Raw genomic sequence first — 16,684 nt, forward strand, 5'->3', positions numbered from 1 at the left:
TACAGCAACACCGCAACTCCTAAGGACTGCTTCTCTTTGGCTGTACCAAGGGAACCACAAGGGATTCCTTCTTCCTGTCTACTCCATGGCTCCTTGGCTTAGGGGCACCACTGGTACAGAGCCCTGAGATTGGGCAACACAGGCAGAGGCGTGTCTCCGGCCTCTTGCTCTAAGACAGCGGCCAGACTTGACCATGCACCGGGATGGTCATCCTGGGCCACTGGGCTGGTAACACCACTGGGCTTCCCCAAACTTTCTGTGGTTTCCGGTAAGAGGTGAGGCAGGTGGGGCTGAGCCAGTTCCTCACTCGGCAAGTCTGTCATTTCGCCACGTCGAAACATTAGCCAGAACAGCACAATGATCTTATTTAGTCCTAATCCAAAAGATAGCTTTGGCCCTGAAAACTGAAGGAAGCCTCTGAATTCAGTCAGTGTATAGATACTTGCTTATATTTCATTATATTATAGTATGTCATAGTAGCTATTAGTTACGAAGAGACCAATGGCTGTCAGCTTGCTAATACTCCATTTCTCTTGAATTTCTTGTTAGTGATCTATAAGTTTTGCACCTGGGTAACAACAAAAATTACCTTTTACAAATTTCCGATAGATGTCCAAAAAGTATGTTCTCCAACTAGGAGAGGTAAGTTAAGGCCTGAGGGGCACACTGTTTCAAGCACTGATTGTGGTGGTATGGGATGTGAACTCTTCTGCAGGGCAGAAGCTCGGCATTCGTTTTTGCAAGACAGTGTATTTTTTTGGTTTTCTTTTCTTCTTGGCAAGGCCCACATATTCCGCAGTCTCACTGCGGAATATGCCCACATATCTTGGTCTCCTGAGGGGCTTGAGACCTGTTCTCAAGTTCTTTGATGCCCCGACCAGGCAGCTGGTGATCCAGGCTACTATCATCTCCCGCCTGGATTACGCCAGCTCTCTCCTGGCTGGGGCTAACCAGGCTGAACTAACCCGCTTACAACGGGTTCAGAATGCTGCGGCGAGGGAGATTGTTGGCTTGCCCAGATTCTGCTCAGTGACAGGTGTCCTTCGCTCCCTACACTGGCTCCCGGTTAGGAAGCGCATCCTCTTCAAGGTTCTGTGCCTTGCTTTTAAAATCTTGAGAGGTACAGGCCCGGAAATCCTGTCGAGTTGTCTGTCCTTTTATGTTCCTGCCCGTAGCCTCCGCTCTCAGGGTCTGGCCCTCGCGGTGGTTCCCAGATTCAGGCTTAGTCGCATGGGAGGCCGCTCGTTCAGGGTAATGGCTGCGTCAGCATGGAACTCCTTGCCTGTTGAAATCCGGTTACTGGAGGACCTTCTGACCTTTCGGAGGGCCATAAAAACCTTCTTGTTTTAGCTGTTTCTTAGTCTCTGTTTTTAGTCTTTCGTTGTGTTACGTGCTACCTTGTCTCTGCGCCAGGACGCTCCTTGGCTGGAGTATCTGTGCGCACAATAAATAGTCGTAACATAACAATAAATAGTCGTAACATAACAGATCTGTTTGGCCTGACCTCAAAATGGATTCGAATTGGAGTAAGTCCAACAACACCCCTTCTCCCGTGTGTACCTATGCTTCCATTCTAGATGGTCCTTGGGCATTTGATAGTAGCAGGTTAGAGTATCGGCCTGGACAGCTGGTACAGTCTATTTCTATGAGACTGTTTTGCTGGTGGAGTACAGTTACTGGCTTACGCTTGTTGTTTTTGTTAATGAACCACTGTTGCATGCCCTCTGTCTGATCATGGTTTGGATATATTTTTTAGGGAACGTGATTAGAGATTCTTCCTGAGTTGGTTGTGCATGGGTACATTTTCACTAGTCTTGCTGGCTTGGTCATATCCTACTGTCATGTCTTGAGCCCTGTAGTGTCTTGCATGGTTGTTCACTTTGAATGCTGCTATATTCTAATGCCACACTGTGGACTACTTCACATTCATGTAGTGTTTGCATACCCGATTAATAAAGTACCAGCGAAATGTCTAAGTTAAACTTGCACCACTGACATTTAGTGCAACCCAAACATTAAGGGTTAAATTCCCAGAAAGTTTCAGAAGACACATCCCGTCTTTGATTCTGCTGCAATCAGTTGGCTTTTTACTGCTAACCTGGGACAGGTGCTGGCATCCTAGGATGATCTCTTCACCTTGCTCATTTTTGCTCCTTCCTGCTGTCTCAGGATTCATGGCCATCCTTAGTCGAAACCATTCCATCACCCAAAGGTTCCTATATGCCTTACCCTATTCTACTCTTTTCAGAGTTCTGAGGAAAATCAGGAATGATAGGGCAGTGGTCTTTCTGGTGTCACACTGTTAGACTTACAGACCTTGGGCTCTATACTGCAATGCTTACCACTATGGTGCCCGTTGCTCCAAGATTCCTTTCTCCGGAGGCTGTATTTGGGGCTGTGGAATTTGGAAGGTTGAGCTACAAGCATGGAGTTGTTCACAAATTACCTACTATGCTTAATCTGTACTTCTGTCTTTCGTGGAACGTTGAGGCCTTATGCACCTTGACTGTGTGCTGGTCATCTTTTGAGAAGCAAACAGAATTCTTGATATTCCTCATGCTGGTTCTTATTTTCAGAGATGATTGGACATCAATGATTTTGTGGGGCTCGAAAATCCAGCAGGCAGAATGCCTGGCCTCTTTCCATTTTAGAAGATGGTTGATAAAATACCTAATGACTCATTTTGCTGTTCCCTCTTGGCCTTGGCTTCTGTCCACCAAGGGCTATAGGGCATTCCTTTCAAATCATTAGAGTCAGTGGACCTAAGGTTTCTTAATGCCACCATGATTATTTTGATTGCCTTCTGCCCAGGGAGCCAGCTGGGCAAAATGTGTGTTTTGCTGTGGAGTTAGCCTTACATCGGTCACCTAGCTGTGTTCCCTTAGCCTTTTTCACTGTCTACAGGATTTTACCTAGCTGTATTTGGTTAAATCGTTCCTACAGCGACATACACCTCAAAGCCTATTCACAACAGCACTTCGAATTCTAAAGTTACTACAGCAACAAAGAACCTAAAATAGTAGTAAATGTACTTCAGCTCAGACTCGGAGAAAGTTCAGCACCACACATGGCCAACCACTGGTACTACACACCTTCCCACAGAAACTAATGAAGGCAGGGAGTTAAAATATCACTCCGTAGGAAACTTGGCACAATACATTAATTTATTTCAACTTCTTAAAAATTAATATTATTTTGGTTAAAATTAAAATATTTATGATTTTTTTTAAAACATTTTAATTTAAAAATAAAAGTAACTTTATTATAAATAAATATATTAATTCATTTTAATTTAATATACAACAATAATTAAATATTTAATTAAAAATTATATGATGCTGCTGCATTTTTTACTACATTTTTAAGAAATGTATCAAATCAATTTACATTAATATGTCACATTAAGATAGATTTAAATATTTTTTTTAAAGTTTAATACACTTTTTACAATTTCTGTATAGTTTACCACAGGGAGCTCTTCACCCCTGAGGCAGAGTTCTCTGCCCACATGTGAAAAGTTTGTAGTAACTTTAAAATTGTAAATTGGCATCCACCACCTGAATTCAGGGGTGGAGACATGCAAGTCTACACTTTGTAGTAAACTTACATTTGTAAATGGTGAATCACGGCCTGTGGGCTTGTAACAGAAGAGCTCATTCCGATTCAGGGACACATGTCTTTAAACGGCAGGGTAGTTCCAGCCGATAGATTATATTGTGCAGGATGTTAGACAGTGGCCACAATAGATTGATCTGAAGATGGTATCCAAACAGGACAGTGACCACAATGCCCTGGACCGCATGATGAAATCATTGGGTACTAGTTTACCGTGTTATAATAATGAATCCTTTGACAGGAGGCTAATACCTACTAATAACGGGCATGGGCTCAAGTGGGGCACAGTAGCTGAGAACGGAAGCCCCCGGGTGTAGATTTATGAGGATTTTACTTCTGCATTGGTAGCTATGTAGGAAGTGGGAGTTTCGCCCTATGGCCCCTCCTTCTGGGTGGACTTAGCTGCAATTCGTATCACTCTATTTTCCATTCTTAAAAAATTGTTTTAGTTGAGTCTAGGGCCTTTTCTAACAAGCACAAGTTTGTGTCATGGCATACCAAAGCAGGTTAGCTAGGCCGGCACTTATAGATGCCTTAAAGGTGGGGTGTAGGATACAAATTCAGAGTAAATCTGTCTTTTCAGGGGCCAAGAGAGATTGCAAAGAGGCCAAATGGGAATCCATGCTAGCCGCATTTAGAAACAAAGAACAACAATTGTTTTGCCATATATTGGCTGATAAGGGAGGGGAGACAGCCTCACAGATCTATTTTAATATTAGTGCTACTGCTTTGGTTGACGACTTCTCACAGTTATATGGAGCCACTGTTGCTGCAGTCCGTGTTGAGCCTGTTGGGGCAGGGCCTTTTATTCTCAGGGGAAGGAATAATCCATCTAACAACAAGTGGGGTGGTATGGATGCTAGCTGTGGATTCCCTGGGCCAATGGAGACTCTTGCTCTAAGAAGAAAGGAAGAGGGGCTGAGGTATATGAAGAGAAGAGTCGTGGCCCAGGAGCAGGTATAAGGTGTGTTTTTTCAGGAAGCACAGCAGTACAAGTATCAACCATCCTGCCTCAGCAACCGCCAGGATCAGAATGCAGAACATGGAATCATACAGGTAAGGGAATACAGAATACGTGCTGGCATAACACTCTAGGCTTAGAAGACAATGTGATAACATTAAGATGAGAGGCACAACATATCTCCTCCCCTTAAAGAGAGAAAAAAAAAACACTAAAAAAAAACAAGAAAGAAAGAAAAGAGAAAGGACAATAAAAGAAGAGAAGAAAGAGGAGAGAAGAAGAACAGAGAATAAGAAAAATCAATATCTAACAAATTCATCAAACTTCTTAGGAACACGATGAGTTCTTCCATAAGAAGTGCGACCCAAACTAGAACACGCTCCTTGTGAAAACCCAGGAACAGAAGAAAACTTCTTCGAACAAGTGGGTGTCACAGGGAAAGGGTCTGGCAACTGAAGGTGCCCTGAGAAGGATCTGAAGCAACTTGGAAACCCCCGAGAAGAGAGTCACCCCTCAAGGACACATCCCTGGATGATTGCTCAACCACTCCATCAGAAACCTCCTTCTTGGCGTACAAGGCAATCCTGCGGAAATTCCAATTTTGTCCGTTCTCTAGCACAACATGCCATTTATGTACTTCCTTAACCCTCATGGGATCGGAAAACTTATTCATGCCAAACTCTCTACGCCCCAATTTGACTTTGACCAAGTCGCCCACTTCAACTCTACCCACCTTTCCAGGAACTACCTTAGAAGCAACAATTCCTTCCCATAGCCACTGCGGGACTAACTTAGTTCTGGGAGTTCTGCCACGCATGCATTCAAACGGGACCAAATCAGTAACTCCATGGGCTGTGGTATTGTAAGACCACACCATATCCTCCACCGCCCTGCGTACATCCTTTTGTCCTTGCACCGACAACTGTATAGTACCCTTAATCAAACGATTCATCCGTTCCACCAAACCATTACCCTGGGGGTTGTAAAGGGAAGTGCAAATGTGTTTAATTCCATGATTGGCTAAGAAGGAATGCATAGAGGACGACGTGAGTTGGGTGCCATTATCTGTAACAAGGATTTTCGGAAAACTTTCCTTAAGAAATAGAGACCTTAATTGCTTTATAACAGCATCAGTGGTGATATTCCTCATAAACTCTACACACAACCACCGAGAGGATACATCAACGAGAACTAAAGCAAACCTACAATCAGCAGGTAAGGAATCCATGGGACCAATGAAATCTAAACATAACTTATCCCAAGGCATGACGCAAGAGCTGACAATGGAGGCCTGTGGAGGAGAGGAGATCTTTAACCTCTTTTCACTCTCTTTACACAGAAGACCAGACTCAACCCACCTACGCACATCATCGTCAACTCCAGGCCACCAAAAGTTTTTTTTAATCCTCTTAAGAGTCATGTTTTGCCCGAGATGTCCCTCATGAGCTAAACAAAAAACTTTCCTCCTAAGAGGATGGTGGAACAAACCTCTCACCACGCAACAAACACCAAATCATCGGAAACACCCAAACTCAACTCTTCTTGTAATTTGACAAAGGAACGCAGAGAAGGTTTAACATTCCCTTCCCTTCTCCATCCCAAACGGATAGCATCAACCAACTCACCAAAATCAGCATCCTCTAAGACGGCTTGATGCCATTCTTCTCTAGAGATAGAGTGAAACTCAGAAGAACAAACATCCTCAAAGGCAGCAATTAAACAGACACTCTCATCCTCCAGATCCTCACCAACATACTCCGAAAAAACAGGAAGACGTGATAAGCAGTCCGCTTGTGTGTTCCTCCAACCAGATATGTGCTCTAATCTATAAGTATAGTCCTGTAACTTGGCAGCAAACTTCATCAGGCGGGGAGAACCATTATTAGCCCCACCTGGTGACAGGATTTTGAGAAGGGGCTTATGGTCAGTTCTTAGACAAAACACCATACCCCCACAGATAGGTGCGAAAGTGCGAAACGCCCCATACGGCGGCTAGAGCCTCTCGCTCGATGACAGCGTAGTTACGCTCAGAGGAATTGAGGCAGCGAGAAGCAAACGCCACAGTTTTCTCGCTTCCTCCACACCTCTGAGACAACACAGCACCAATACCATATGCACTTGCATCAACTGTAACATAAGTATCTCTACCTGGTTCAAAAGTTGTCAAAATGCCTGCATTGATAATATCACTTTTAACCAGTTCAAAAGCTTGAGACTGTTGAGTTCCCCACTCGAAATGCACACCTTTCCTAAGTAATGTACGTAAAGGTTCAGTTTTATGTGAGAAATTAGGAACAAATTTGGAGTAGTACTCCACTAAACCAAGAAACGACTTGAGTTGGTCTTTGTCAGTAGGAATAGGGGCACACTTGATTGCTTTTAGAAGATCTTCCTTTGGCTTAACACCATTCTGAGAAATAGTGTACCCCAAGTAGTCAATTTCGGTTAACAAGAACTGACATTTGTCTTTTCTCAAAGTAAGACCAGCAGTTGATAAAATTTGTAAAACTTTTGACAAATTACAATTGTGTTCAAGCTCATCTATGCCTGTAATCAAGATATCATCTTGGAAGAAGTGGACATGCTTTAAGTCTTTGAAAAGGGAATGCATCATGCGTTGAAAAACGCTTGCCGCAGAGGCTAGGCCAAAAGGCAACCTTTTAAATTGAAACACCCCTTCAATGGTAACAAAAGCAGTAAACTTTTTGGAGTCAGGGTGTAACACAACTTGATGATAGGCGGACCTTAGGTCTAATTTACTAAAGAATTTAACCTTGTCCATTAACAGAACCATTTCTGAAATGTTGGGCAAAGGAAATTTGTCAACTATAATGTTTTGGTTAAGAGAACGAAGGTCAACACAAAAACGGAGCTTACCGTCCTTTTTCTGTGTGACTACAACTGGCGAAAGCCACTCAGAAGCTTCCACCGGTTCAATTATGTCTTGCTTTTGCATGTCATCAAGCATTTCCTTTACCTCCTTCCTAACAGCAATGGGAATTCTTCTTAAAACATGTCTAACTGGGGAAGCATTTTCCTTAACCTTAATTTCATGTAAGTAACCTTTCAATTTACCCAAAGTAGGACGGAAAACGTCAGTAAATTTAGAAAGGACATTTTCAACATTGTAGAAATCATCGACTGCAAGTACCACGTCATCAGATCTTGGGTCAAGAATAATATGTAAATCATACTGTTGTAACCACCCAAGAATTGCAGGGCCTTCTTCAGAAATGAAAACCTTGCCCAAAGCAGATCTCCCTTTAAATTGAAAAGAAGTATCCATGACACCCTTCAATTTAATTACTTTTCCTGTATAACCTTTCGGCATAAAATCACTGTGTAAGAGTGGTACAGATGGCCAATGCTCCTTATACATACTGTAAGGTATAATAGAAAACATTGAGCCTGGATCAACCATGAGAGTAACAGGAACATCGTTGAGGATAAAAGAAGCTCTTGGCCTCTGTAAGACAAAATGAGTATTGTCATCAACAGCGATACCGTCCACACATAAGAACATTTCTTGAGAGGAAGCATCATCTTCAACAAAATTAACTCTATTAAATGCAGGTGATTTGCACACTTTGCTAATGTGACCACGCTTACCACACTTACGGCAGGTTTTGTCTCTAGCAAAACAACCTTGAAAATCAGCAGCATGAGACATATCACCACAACGAAAACATCCCACAAATTTCACCTTCCCACCAGGATTATTAGAAACAGACCTAGACTTGGGAAGAAAAGATTTAGGTTTAGAGTTAAATTTATCAACATTTGAAGCTGGTTCTTTGTCAGACTTGGTGACAATGGTGACAGTCTCTTCCTTCTTTATTTCAAGAAGCCGCATCTCTTCCATGCATTTATCAGATTCCTCGACGACTTTAGCAATTGTGATGGCTCCCAACAATGTAGGGTTCTTGGCTGCCCAAAGTTTTTGCTGCATGCGCTTGTTTTTACATTGTACTATCAGTTGATCTCGAATCATCTGGTGCGCCATAGCTCCAAAGTCACATTTCAGGGATAATTCTCTTAAGCGAGCAACCATTTGATCAACTGTTTCTTTGCCTTTCTGGAGAGCCGTATAAAATTTGTGTCTTTGCATGACGATGTTAATTTGCTTTCCAAAATATTTTCCTAACTTCAATTTCGCTTCATTGTAGGGGTTATCAATAGGCTCACCATCATCATTTAGGAGTTCTGGCAGAAATTTGAAAACATGTTGTCCAGCTTTGCCTAAGGAGTTTAATAAGATAGCTTTCTTCCTGGTCGCAGGAAACCTAAGGCCATATATGGCTTCAAGATAATTTTCGAAAAATCCTAGCCACTCTTCCCATTCCGTAGTGGGAATTTCCCCTTCAATGAGAAAGGCAGGTGGAGGAGAAATTGTATGGTTGGCAGTGGTAGCCATGTAAATTATATACGTATATATTTGTTGCGTATTTAATGCGGATTAAAGCTGAGGCAGGTGAACTGGAACGTATTTGTATTTAAAAAAAAAAAAAAAAAAAAAAAAAAAATTGTCATAAACTGTGCTAAAAACACGTTTGCCCAAAAGAAAAGTATTGAAAGAGTGGTATTTAGTACAATAAAGTTGTTTGCCAGTTGAAATAAAACGTGGTTGGCAAAACGGCAATGTTAATGATGCAGTTTTTGATGCGTGGTTGGCAAAAACGAAGAGAGGTCCCAAAATGGCCGCCAGACGCAGTGCGCGATGACGTCAGCGCGCATACAGCGTCTCTGGCACAGCAATCAGGAGACGCGCTGAAGAGTTCTCGCGCTCGCACAAACGAATGGTGCTTGAGAACGTTCGCGCTGTGTGCCTCGCGCTGTGTGCTCGAGCGCACAGCGACACCGCCAAAACCCAAAAAGAAGAAAAAAAAGGAAAAAAAACAGTACCTTGGGGTTGCCGGTCTCGAAGGAAATACCGGAGAGGCAAGCGCTGTGAAGGGCAAGCGCTAAGCGAGAGTCAACCAGGAAACGCCAACTAGCAGAGAGGAATGAAGTGTGGGCAAACAGTTCTCCAGGAACAGCAGAGACTCCTCGAAGACGTGGAGGGCCGAAGCGTCGCCAAAATGAAGAGAAGAGTCGTGGTCCAGGAGCAGGTATAAGGTGTGTTTATTCAGGAAGCACAGCAGTACAAGTATAAACCATCCTGCCTCAGCAACCGCCAGGATCAGATTGCAGAACATGGAATCATACAGGTAAGGGAATACAGAATACATGCTGGGATAACACTCTAGGCTTAGAAGACAATGTGATAACATTAAGATGAGAGGCACAACAGTATAACTATGGATTGTCTCTTTTGGCTAGAGAACAGTGGATCAGGCCCATAATGGCCAGGAAGGTCGCAGAAGCGATCGACTGCATTACCCCAGGCAAAGTGTCTGGCTTAGACAAGGTGCCAGGGGACCTATCTAAGGCTGATTAAGACATTCGGAGCACTTACTTTACTCTGCTCTTCAATACAATATTGAAAGGGTGTCCTATGCTCCCCACGTGGGCTGGAGCAGAAATCATCCCAATTTTTAAGAAATGCTTAAGATCGTTACCCTCCAACTATTGTCCCATTAGCCTAATTGATTCTTCCCAGAAACTCTTTAGCAGGATCCTATTAAGTAGATTGCAAACCTGGTGGACGAGGGGGGGGGGATTGTTGACCCCATTGCAGGCTGGGTTTAGGGTGGGGACTAGCACCATTGACCAAGTGCTTCGCCTGCAACTTATATATTGGAAACTTTTCACCTTGGTGGGAGGCCGTCTTTGTGGACCTCCAATCAGCCTTTGACCTTCTGCCTACGGATGCCCTGTGGAATGACCTGGATGTGCCCAAGTATCTTACAGATGTTATAAGGAGCTCCACTTGAATAACTATGAGCAGGTTACGTATGGCTCGTCTGGGGAACTAACTTCACCTATTCCTGTTACACAGGGTGTCAGATAAGGATGTGTCCTAGCTCCGACTCTGTTTTTGTTATACATGAATGACTTAGTGGCTCAGCTAGAGCTATGAAACTATGATACCCCTAGATTGGCTAACAGTAATGTTCCAGTACTCTTGTTTGCTGATGATACCCTGTTGGGTTCTAAATCACATTTGGGTATCCAAAATCTATTAAATCTGTTTGGTGTGTTCTGCGGGCAGAGGCACCTGGAAATTAACCTCTCCAAAACCAAGTATATGGTACTTAATCCTTGCCCATCAGCTGATTTTCCTCCTGTGTTATATGGTGTTACCTTGGAGAGAGTCCACACATCCGAATACTTCGGATTTTTGCTCACAGAACAATTTGGTTGGATGCCACAGATGCAAAAGAATAGATTGAAGCTGGAAGAGTACACTGGGGTTTTAGTGAGGGCCAATCGAGGTTTTTCCTTATGACCTATTTCCCCTGCCTTGAAAATGTATAACTTGGAAGCCTTTGGAGCATCACTATATGGGGGGTGTGGGGGGGGGGGGGGGGACGTTGGGGCCATGTAAATGTTAACGAGTTGGAATTAGTGGAGAACAGTTTCCTTTGCTCTCTAACCAACCTCCCAGTTAGTACCCCACTTGTTCCGTTGCGGCTAGAGATGGGTCAAAGATCCCTTGTCCACAAAGCTGGCCTTAGACCTCTGTTGTATTAGAGGTAGACATAAGCTTCCCCAAACTTATTGTCACATCGGTTGGGCCTAGAAGAAATTCTGACTGTACCTAGCGCCGTAAGAATTCCATGGTTCCAATTCATTAAACATCGCCTCACTGAAATCGGCTGTGAGAACTAATGGTCTGCCCCTCAGAATGCTTGTGTGTTATCTAAATCCATGCTTAAGGGAATTTAATAGTGATAGAGGAAGGAATATTTAGGAACAGGATGGTGGGCTCTCTCACCACAGCTTTCTGGAGTTTAAAGATTCTTTACTTTTGGAAGGCTACTTGGATGAGGTTTACCTATGGGCCAATCACTATGTGAAATTTCGAATTGGGACCTTGCCATTAAGCTCAATCATGGCGAAATGGCAGCAATCTGGTTCCAAGCTTGATTTGTACTGTCCCTTTTGAACCGAGGCATTAGAATCTATGGAGCACGTCCTTATTTTTTGTCCTATGTATCATGCATCTAGAAGGAAGTGGCTCTAGACTTTATGCCGCAACCTGGGAACCAGGGACGACATGCCTGACCGTAGGATATTAAGAACTGAAATATCACAACCCTTTGTCTTTATCCATTTTCTTTCCAATATGTGGTGGATACGGCAAAATAATTTAATCTCCTGGATGAAGCATTGGTTGATTTGCCACTTTTAATCTGTTTGATCTCTTGGTCAAATGTATTTTATATGAGCTCATATGTGCTTGGAATTTTATTGATTATATCAAATACACCTTATGAGATATGCTGCTATTAGGTTAATAATTTGCTTTTTAAATTCACAATTGTTTTTAATTCTTATTTTTTTTTAACAGTTTTATCACACTTGCATGTATTTATTATTCTGAGCTTTTCTGGCAAGTTGCCGAAATAAAGATTATGATGAAATGATTAATAGCCAAATATAATAAGTTTATTACAAAGTGGAAGAGTAAATGTACACAAGTAGATTTGCTCAGTGCAAGTTTACCTTTGTGACTAGGCCCCATAAACGTCATTACTCCAAGTCCTAGTCTTCTTTGTCATAGTGGTGGTTACCAGTACTCCCTGCCCTTTTGGGTTTGACCACAGTGGCAGGAAAGTTGCTTGGTAGTACAGGACATCTGTTAGGAGCGCCAAGGAGTTGCAAGAAGTAGAGATAGGATATATTTGTTTTAAACATTGCTTTAGCTTTATGATCTTAATTATGTCTTTTAAAGAGGCAAACCTCAGTTTGGATGCATTGGGATAGATGAATGGAGTGAATGCGGCGACTGTGCCTCAAGCAGGTCATCGTATCAGTCAACAGTGGGGAGCAAAAGAAATGGCGATCTGCCGCTGCTTCTTACGGGTTGCAATATTGTCTATTTCCCATGTCAATTATTTTCAAAGTCCTCCAATCCAGCTGGCATACATCCATATTTGAAGGCTCACAAATGCAGTTCCCTGCTAAGTGGAAAATACATTGGCTTCCAAACCAGAAGGGATAGATTTGTGTCTCTGTAATGCCAGTTCTAAATGCTAACAAGCCAATGGAGAGGGTTCAATAGCAGCCTGCCAGCTCATTAGCTTTCAGAGCTTTGAAGGGGGACCATGTTTCCTTCTCCGTTTCATGTCCAGATGAGAAGCTCCTCTACAATCCAACTCCTTCACACCACTGATAGTTCTGCTTCTATTAATGGAAACACTAGCACACACACTCACAACCCCAGAACACTCAGGGTCTGTCTGACCTGCTTCAGTTAAAGTCAGAGCCATTAACCACACATGGCTACCATCTTTTAGGATAAGAGATAATAATAGGTATTGATGCATTATTGGTTCAAAACAGTTATATTACCATCTTCCCTCCAGTCACAATTAAAAAGTAAATGCCCTTTTTGGGCTTGGTTAGCGAGTCAGGCAGTCTATCTAAATCTTTAGTTTCGATTATTATAATTGCGGCGCGGCTCTGCATTGCCAGGGCCTGGATTGAGGCAGCTAGTCCCAAGATTAGTGATTTCTGGCTGTTACTTAGGGGAGTTTTTGAAATGGAACTGGCGCTAGCAAAAGTGTGGGGTTTACATTCAAGGGTTAAATTTGGGAGGGTGTGGTCAAGTCTGCAATGGGATTAATTGCTGCTGCTTGTTTTAAGTCTTTTGTAATACTTTTTATATTTTGGGGGTGTTCATTTATGTTGGTGTGATTTATAATTTCAATTTGTATGTTTATTTCTTTCATTCAATTGACCCCGACTAAGATTATTACTTTGACTGCCGTATTCGAGACATGTGAATACTTTAATGGTTAATTAATTTGGGATGCTCTTGTTGTTTCTATCAATACTTGTGCTACACATGTTTGGTTGTTTTTTGTTATGCTTGTGACAATAAAATAAATAAAAAAAATAAACTAAATGCCCTGTTATTCACATAAAGCTGCAAAGGAAAAGCCATTTCACCAATAAATGTTTGATCCAAAACATTTTTCCAAATGTACCCTCTTTTCTCCCCCAGTTTGCATCAACATTTCTTTCAATTTTAACTCATTTCTGCTTTACTGGTTCAAGCTTTTTGTGCTGACTTACCATCCAGGACAATTTCCAGTACTTGCTGAATAGGCTGAACAGCTGCTTCGTGCAGAGGAAACCAGCCTCTCTCATCGGGTATCTCAAGAGCATAGCAGCGTTTCACCAAGATCTGCAGCTCAGATATTTCCCCTGAACAGAAGTAGAGAGGTCTCTCAATTTCACTGTGTTCCATCTATCTATTGCCCACTAAATATTTGAGATGTCAGCTAACTTACCTTGTCTAACTGCAGCCACAATCATCTTTCTGGTGTCTTCACTGGCACGAAGAAACCTATGAAGCAGACAATGCGAAAAAGATCATGGTTAGACTTCTCACAGACCTTCAATACATACAAATGTAGAGGTTATGTTTTTAATACACTGAACATGGAAAAAGCATGACTTGACTCGCAGGTTAATGCAAGATTCTAAACAATGTGATGAACACATATTTAACTATTATGGATATCTAGGATGTTTATTATTCAGAAAGGGCCCCTTTTGATAATACCTTTGTATACAAATACTTTCTAAATATGTGTGCTGGTTCCACACATGACTGGGCAACAAAATGTTAGAAGAATTGTCTGACGTGAAGATTGTAAAGACAGGTTGGCCTTCACAATTCATTTATTTCAAATATAGTGGTCTTTATTTGTGGAGTCTGTGATGTTCTGATGTTCTGATGGAACTATAATTATTTTCATATTTGGATATAGCAACAGCAATCATGGTTAGAGAACACAATCCATAATTTCAGGGATTTGGTGGGGCGAGCTATGCTTCCAGGGATGGTTGGTCATCCACTAACAACTCTAGAGCAGCAACATAGAGCTAGGACGACATGATCCACGTCAGACTATCAAGAAACCAATACGTATGGAAATGAGTTTCATTCAGATTCTTTGTACGTAAATTTGCCTTATGTGTATATCTTGCAGCTTGTGATGGATTTGTTCCTCCTCAACCTAAATTAGCCCCTGTAGTTAATCACACATTCAGGCGACTTTTACCGTAGTACCACCCTACACTGTAGACTGTGTTGTGTGGTGTGGTGTGGTGCAATTCCATGTATCTATCAGTGGATTAAGTGGCACAAGACCTTTTTTAAGTTCAAAAAAGAATTTTATTAGTCCTAAAATAAGACATCAATACATAATATATGAAAAGAAATGGGGGAAATAAGGGAAAGGGAAGGGGAAACAAAGAAAGGATAATCAGGGTATACTCTGCAAGAGATAAGGCAGCAAAAAACAATTCATGGGCAATAAGACTAAATATAAGGGGTACAATGGGTATGCATCAAAAGCAGGTGCAAATGAGAGCATATCAGGTAATAATGCAAAAATAGAGAGGAAATGCAAAGGGTATCAGGGGGGCTTGAGAACCTCCTACTGGGCAGGCCGTGGGCCAAATGGAAGAGTCGCACAGTTATCTAAATACAACGTAAAACAGGATGCCATAAGTCTGCACGTTTTATTGCCATTTAGGCAGGGAAAACAAAAGCAGTGTCAAGCCTATGATTATGACAAACATTATATCACCATGCTTTAAAAGAAATGTTAGAAGCAGCTTTCCAATTGATGGTAATCTGTTGGAATGCAACAGCCAACAGCAAGTCAACAATACGAACATGTAGGTCAGTCCCCTCCCAACAAGGCGAAAGAGTCCCTAAAAAGAGATGGGTGTGAGACAGGGGAATACAAGTGTGGAAAAGGACATTGATTTGAGCCCAGACCTGTAACCAAAAATCATGTACATGCTTACAGAGAAATAAAATATGAAATAAGGTAGCATGAGGTAAGTAACAAGATCAACAAGCGTGTGAGACAGTAGTGAACCGCTTGTTTAGGGTAAAAGGAGTGTGTAGCTGTCTATTGTAGATAAAAAACAAGGATTGCGTCAAGGACGCCGCTCTGGATGTTTTACGAACCTTTGTCCCATAAAGATACTGGCCAGGATGTAGCAAGGTTCTGTTCCCACTGCTCTTCCACCTTTGACTTAGGCTGAATAGATGTGATAGCATGAAGGTATTTGTAAATAACAGAGGCCTTAGGAGTAGCATGTAGGAGAGAGTGAAGTCGGAGAGCAGGAGTAGGAGAGGTCGGGGAAGGTTGTGCTTGTAGGAGTCGAGTGTAGACTTCCATGACCGCTGTTTTAAGTAGAAGATATTTGGGAGCAAAGGACGGGGCAAACCAAAGGAGGAACTGAGAGTGTGGAAGGGCAGAAAAGTAGAAAGTGAGAATAACTGCGAGATCCAAATCAACCCTCTGTTACTCCAAGATTTCCAGTAAAAAGGCTTATCATGGATTAAGAGATATTTATTATGCCAAATGGCAGATAAGAGAAAGTCAGCAATTGTCGCAGGGGGGGGGGGGGGGGGGATTAGAGGATAAGAGGGGCCTGGCAGTAAATTTATGAATGGGAGTGGGAATCAAGGAGGGTTTACGTGAGAAAGAAATATATTCAGCAAAGGAGAATGGGGAGAGGAAAATGCGCTCAACCTTAGCCCACAAAGGACAAGGGGAAGTGGGGTCTTGCAAAACAAAAAGAAGCTTGACGTAACAACAAGGCCTACAAAAGTAGGACGAATTAATCTAGCAAGGGACATTCTGGGTTTTTTGTTATGCCACAAAAAGGAGGACAAGATCAAATTGATTTTCTTGAAAAATTTGGCTGGGATGGAAACAGGAATATTAGAGACTGTGTAAAGGATTATGGGGGATAGCATCATCTTAATGGTGTCGAGACGACCCCACCAGGACAAATAGAGAGGATGCCACCTAGTCGTTAGGTCAGATATTTTTTGGGTGCATTTAGTCAAACAAAGGGAGATGGTGTCAGAGATGGAGGGGGTGATGTGCAAACCTAAGTATTTAATATGGGAGGGACTCCAGGTAAAGTTGGACGCAGTGAAATCGGGTTTAAAAGTGAACTTTGACA

The 16,684-nt window shown here is 42.3% G+C and overlaps 1 protein-coding gene across 2 annotated transcripts in view; it reads right to left on the reverse strand.

Moving 5' to 3' along the window:
- LOC147679044 (ankyrin repeat and SOCS box protein 15-like) overlaps positions 1-16,684 on the reverse strand; it is a 203,431-nt gene that overhangs the window by 158,623 nt on the left and 28,124 nt on the right. For both annotated transcript variants that reach the window (XM_086942785.1, XM_086942786.1), the window contains exons 2-3: positions 13,978-14,033; positions 13,760-13,891 (exon numbers count right to left, since the gene is read on the reverse strand). In XM_086942785.1, coding sequence (XP_086798911.1) covers positions 13,760-13,891; positions 13,978-14,033 — 188 coding nt within the window. The remainder of the gene's footprint in view (positions 1-13,759; positions 13,892-13,977; positions 14,034-16,684) is intronic.

The sequence above is a fragment of the Lissotriton vulgaris genome, chromosome 11, assembly GCF_964263255.1.
Source record: "Lissotriton vulgaris chromosome 11, aLisVul1.2, whole genome shotgun sequence".
Lineage (NCBI taxonomy): Eukaryota > Metazoa > Chordata > Amphibia > Caudata > Salamandridae > Lissotriton > Lissotriton vulgaris.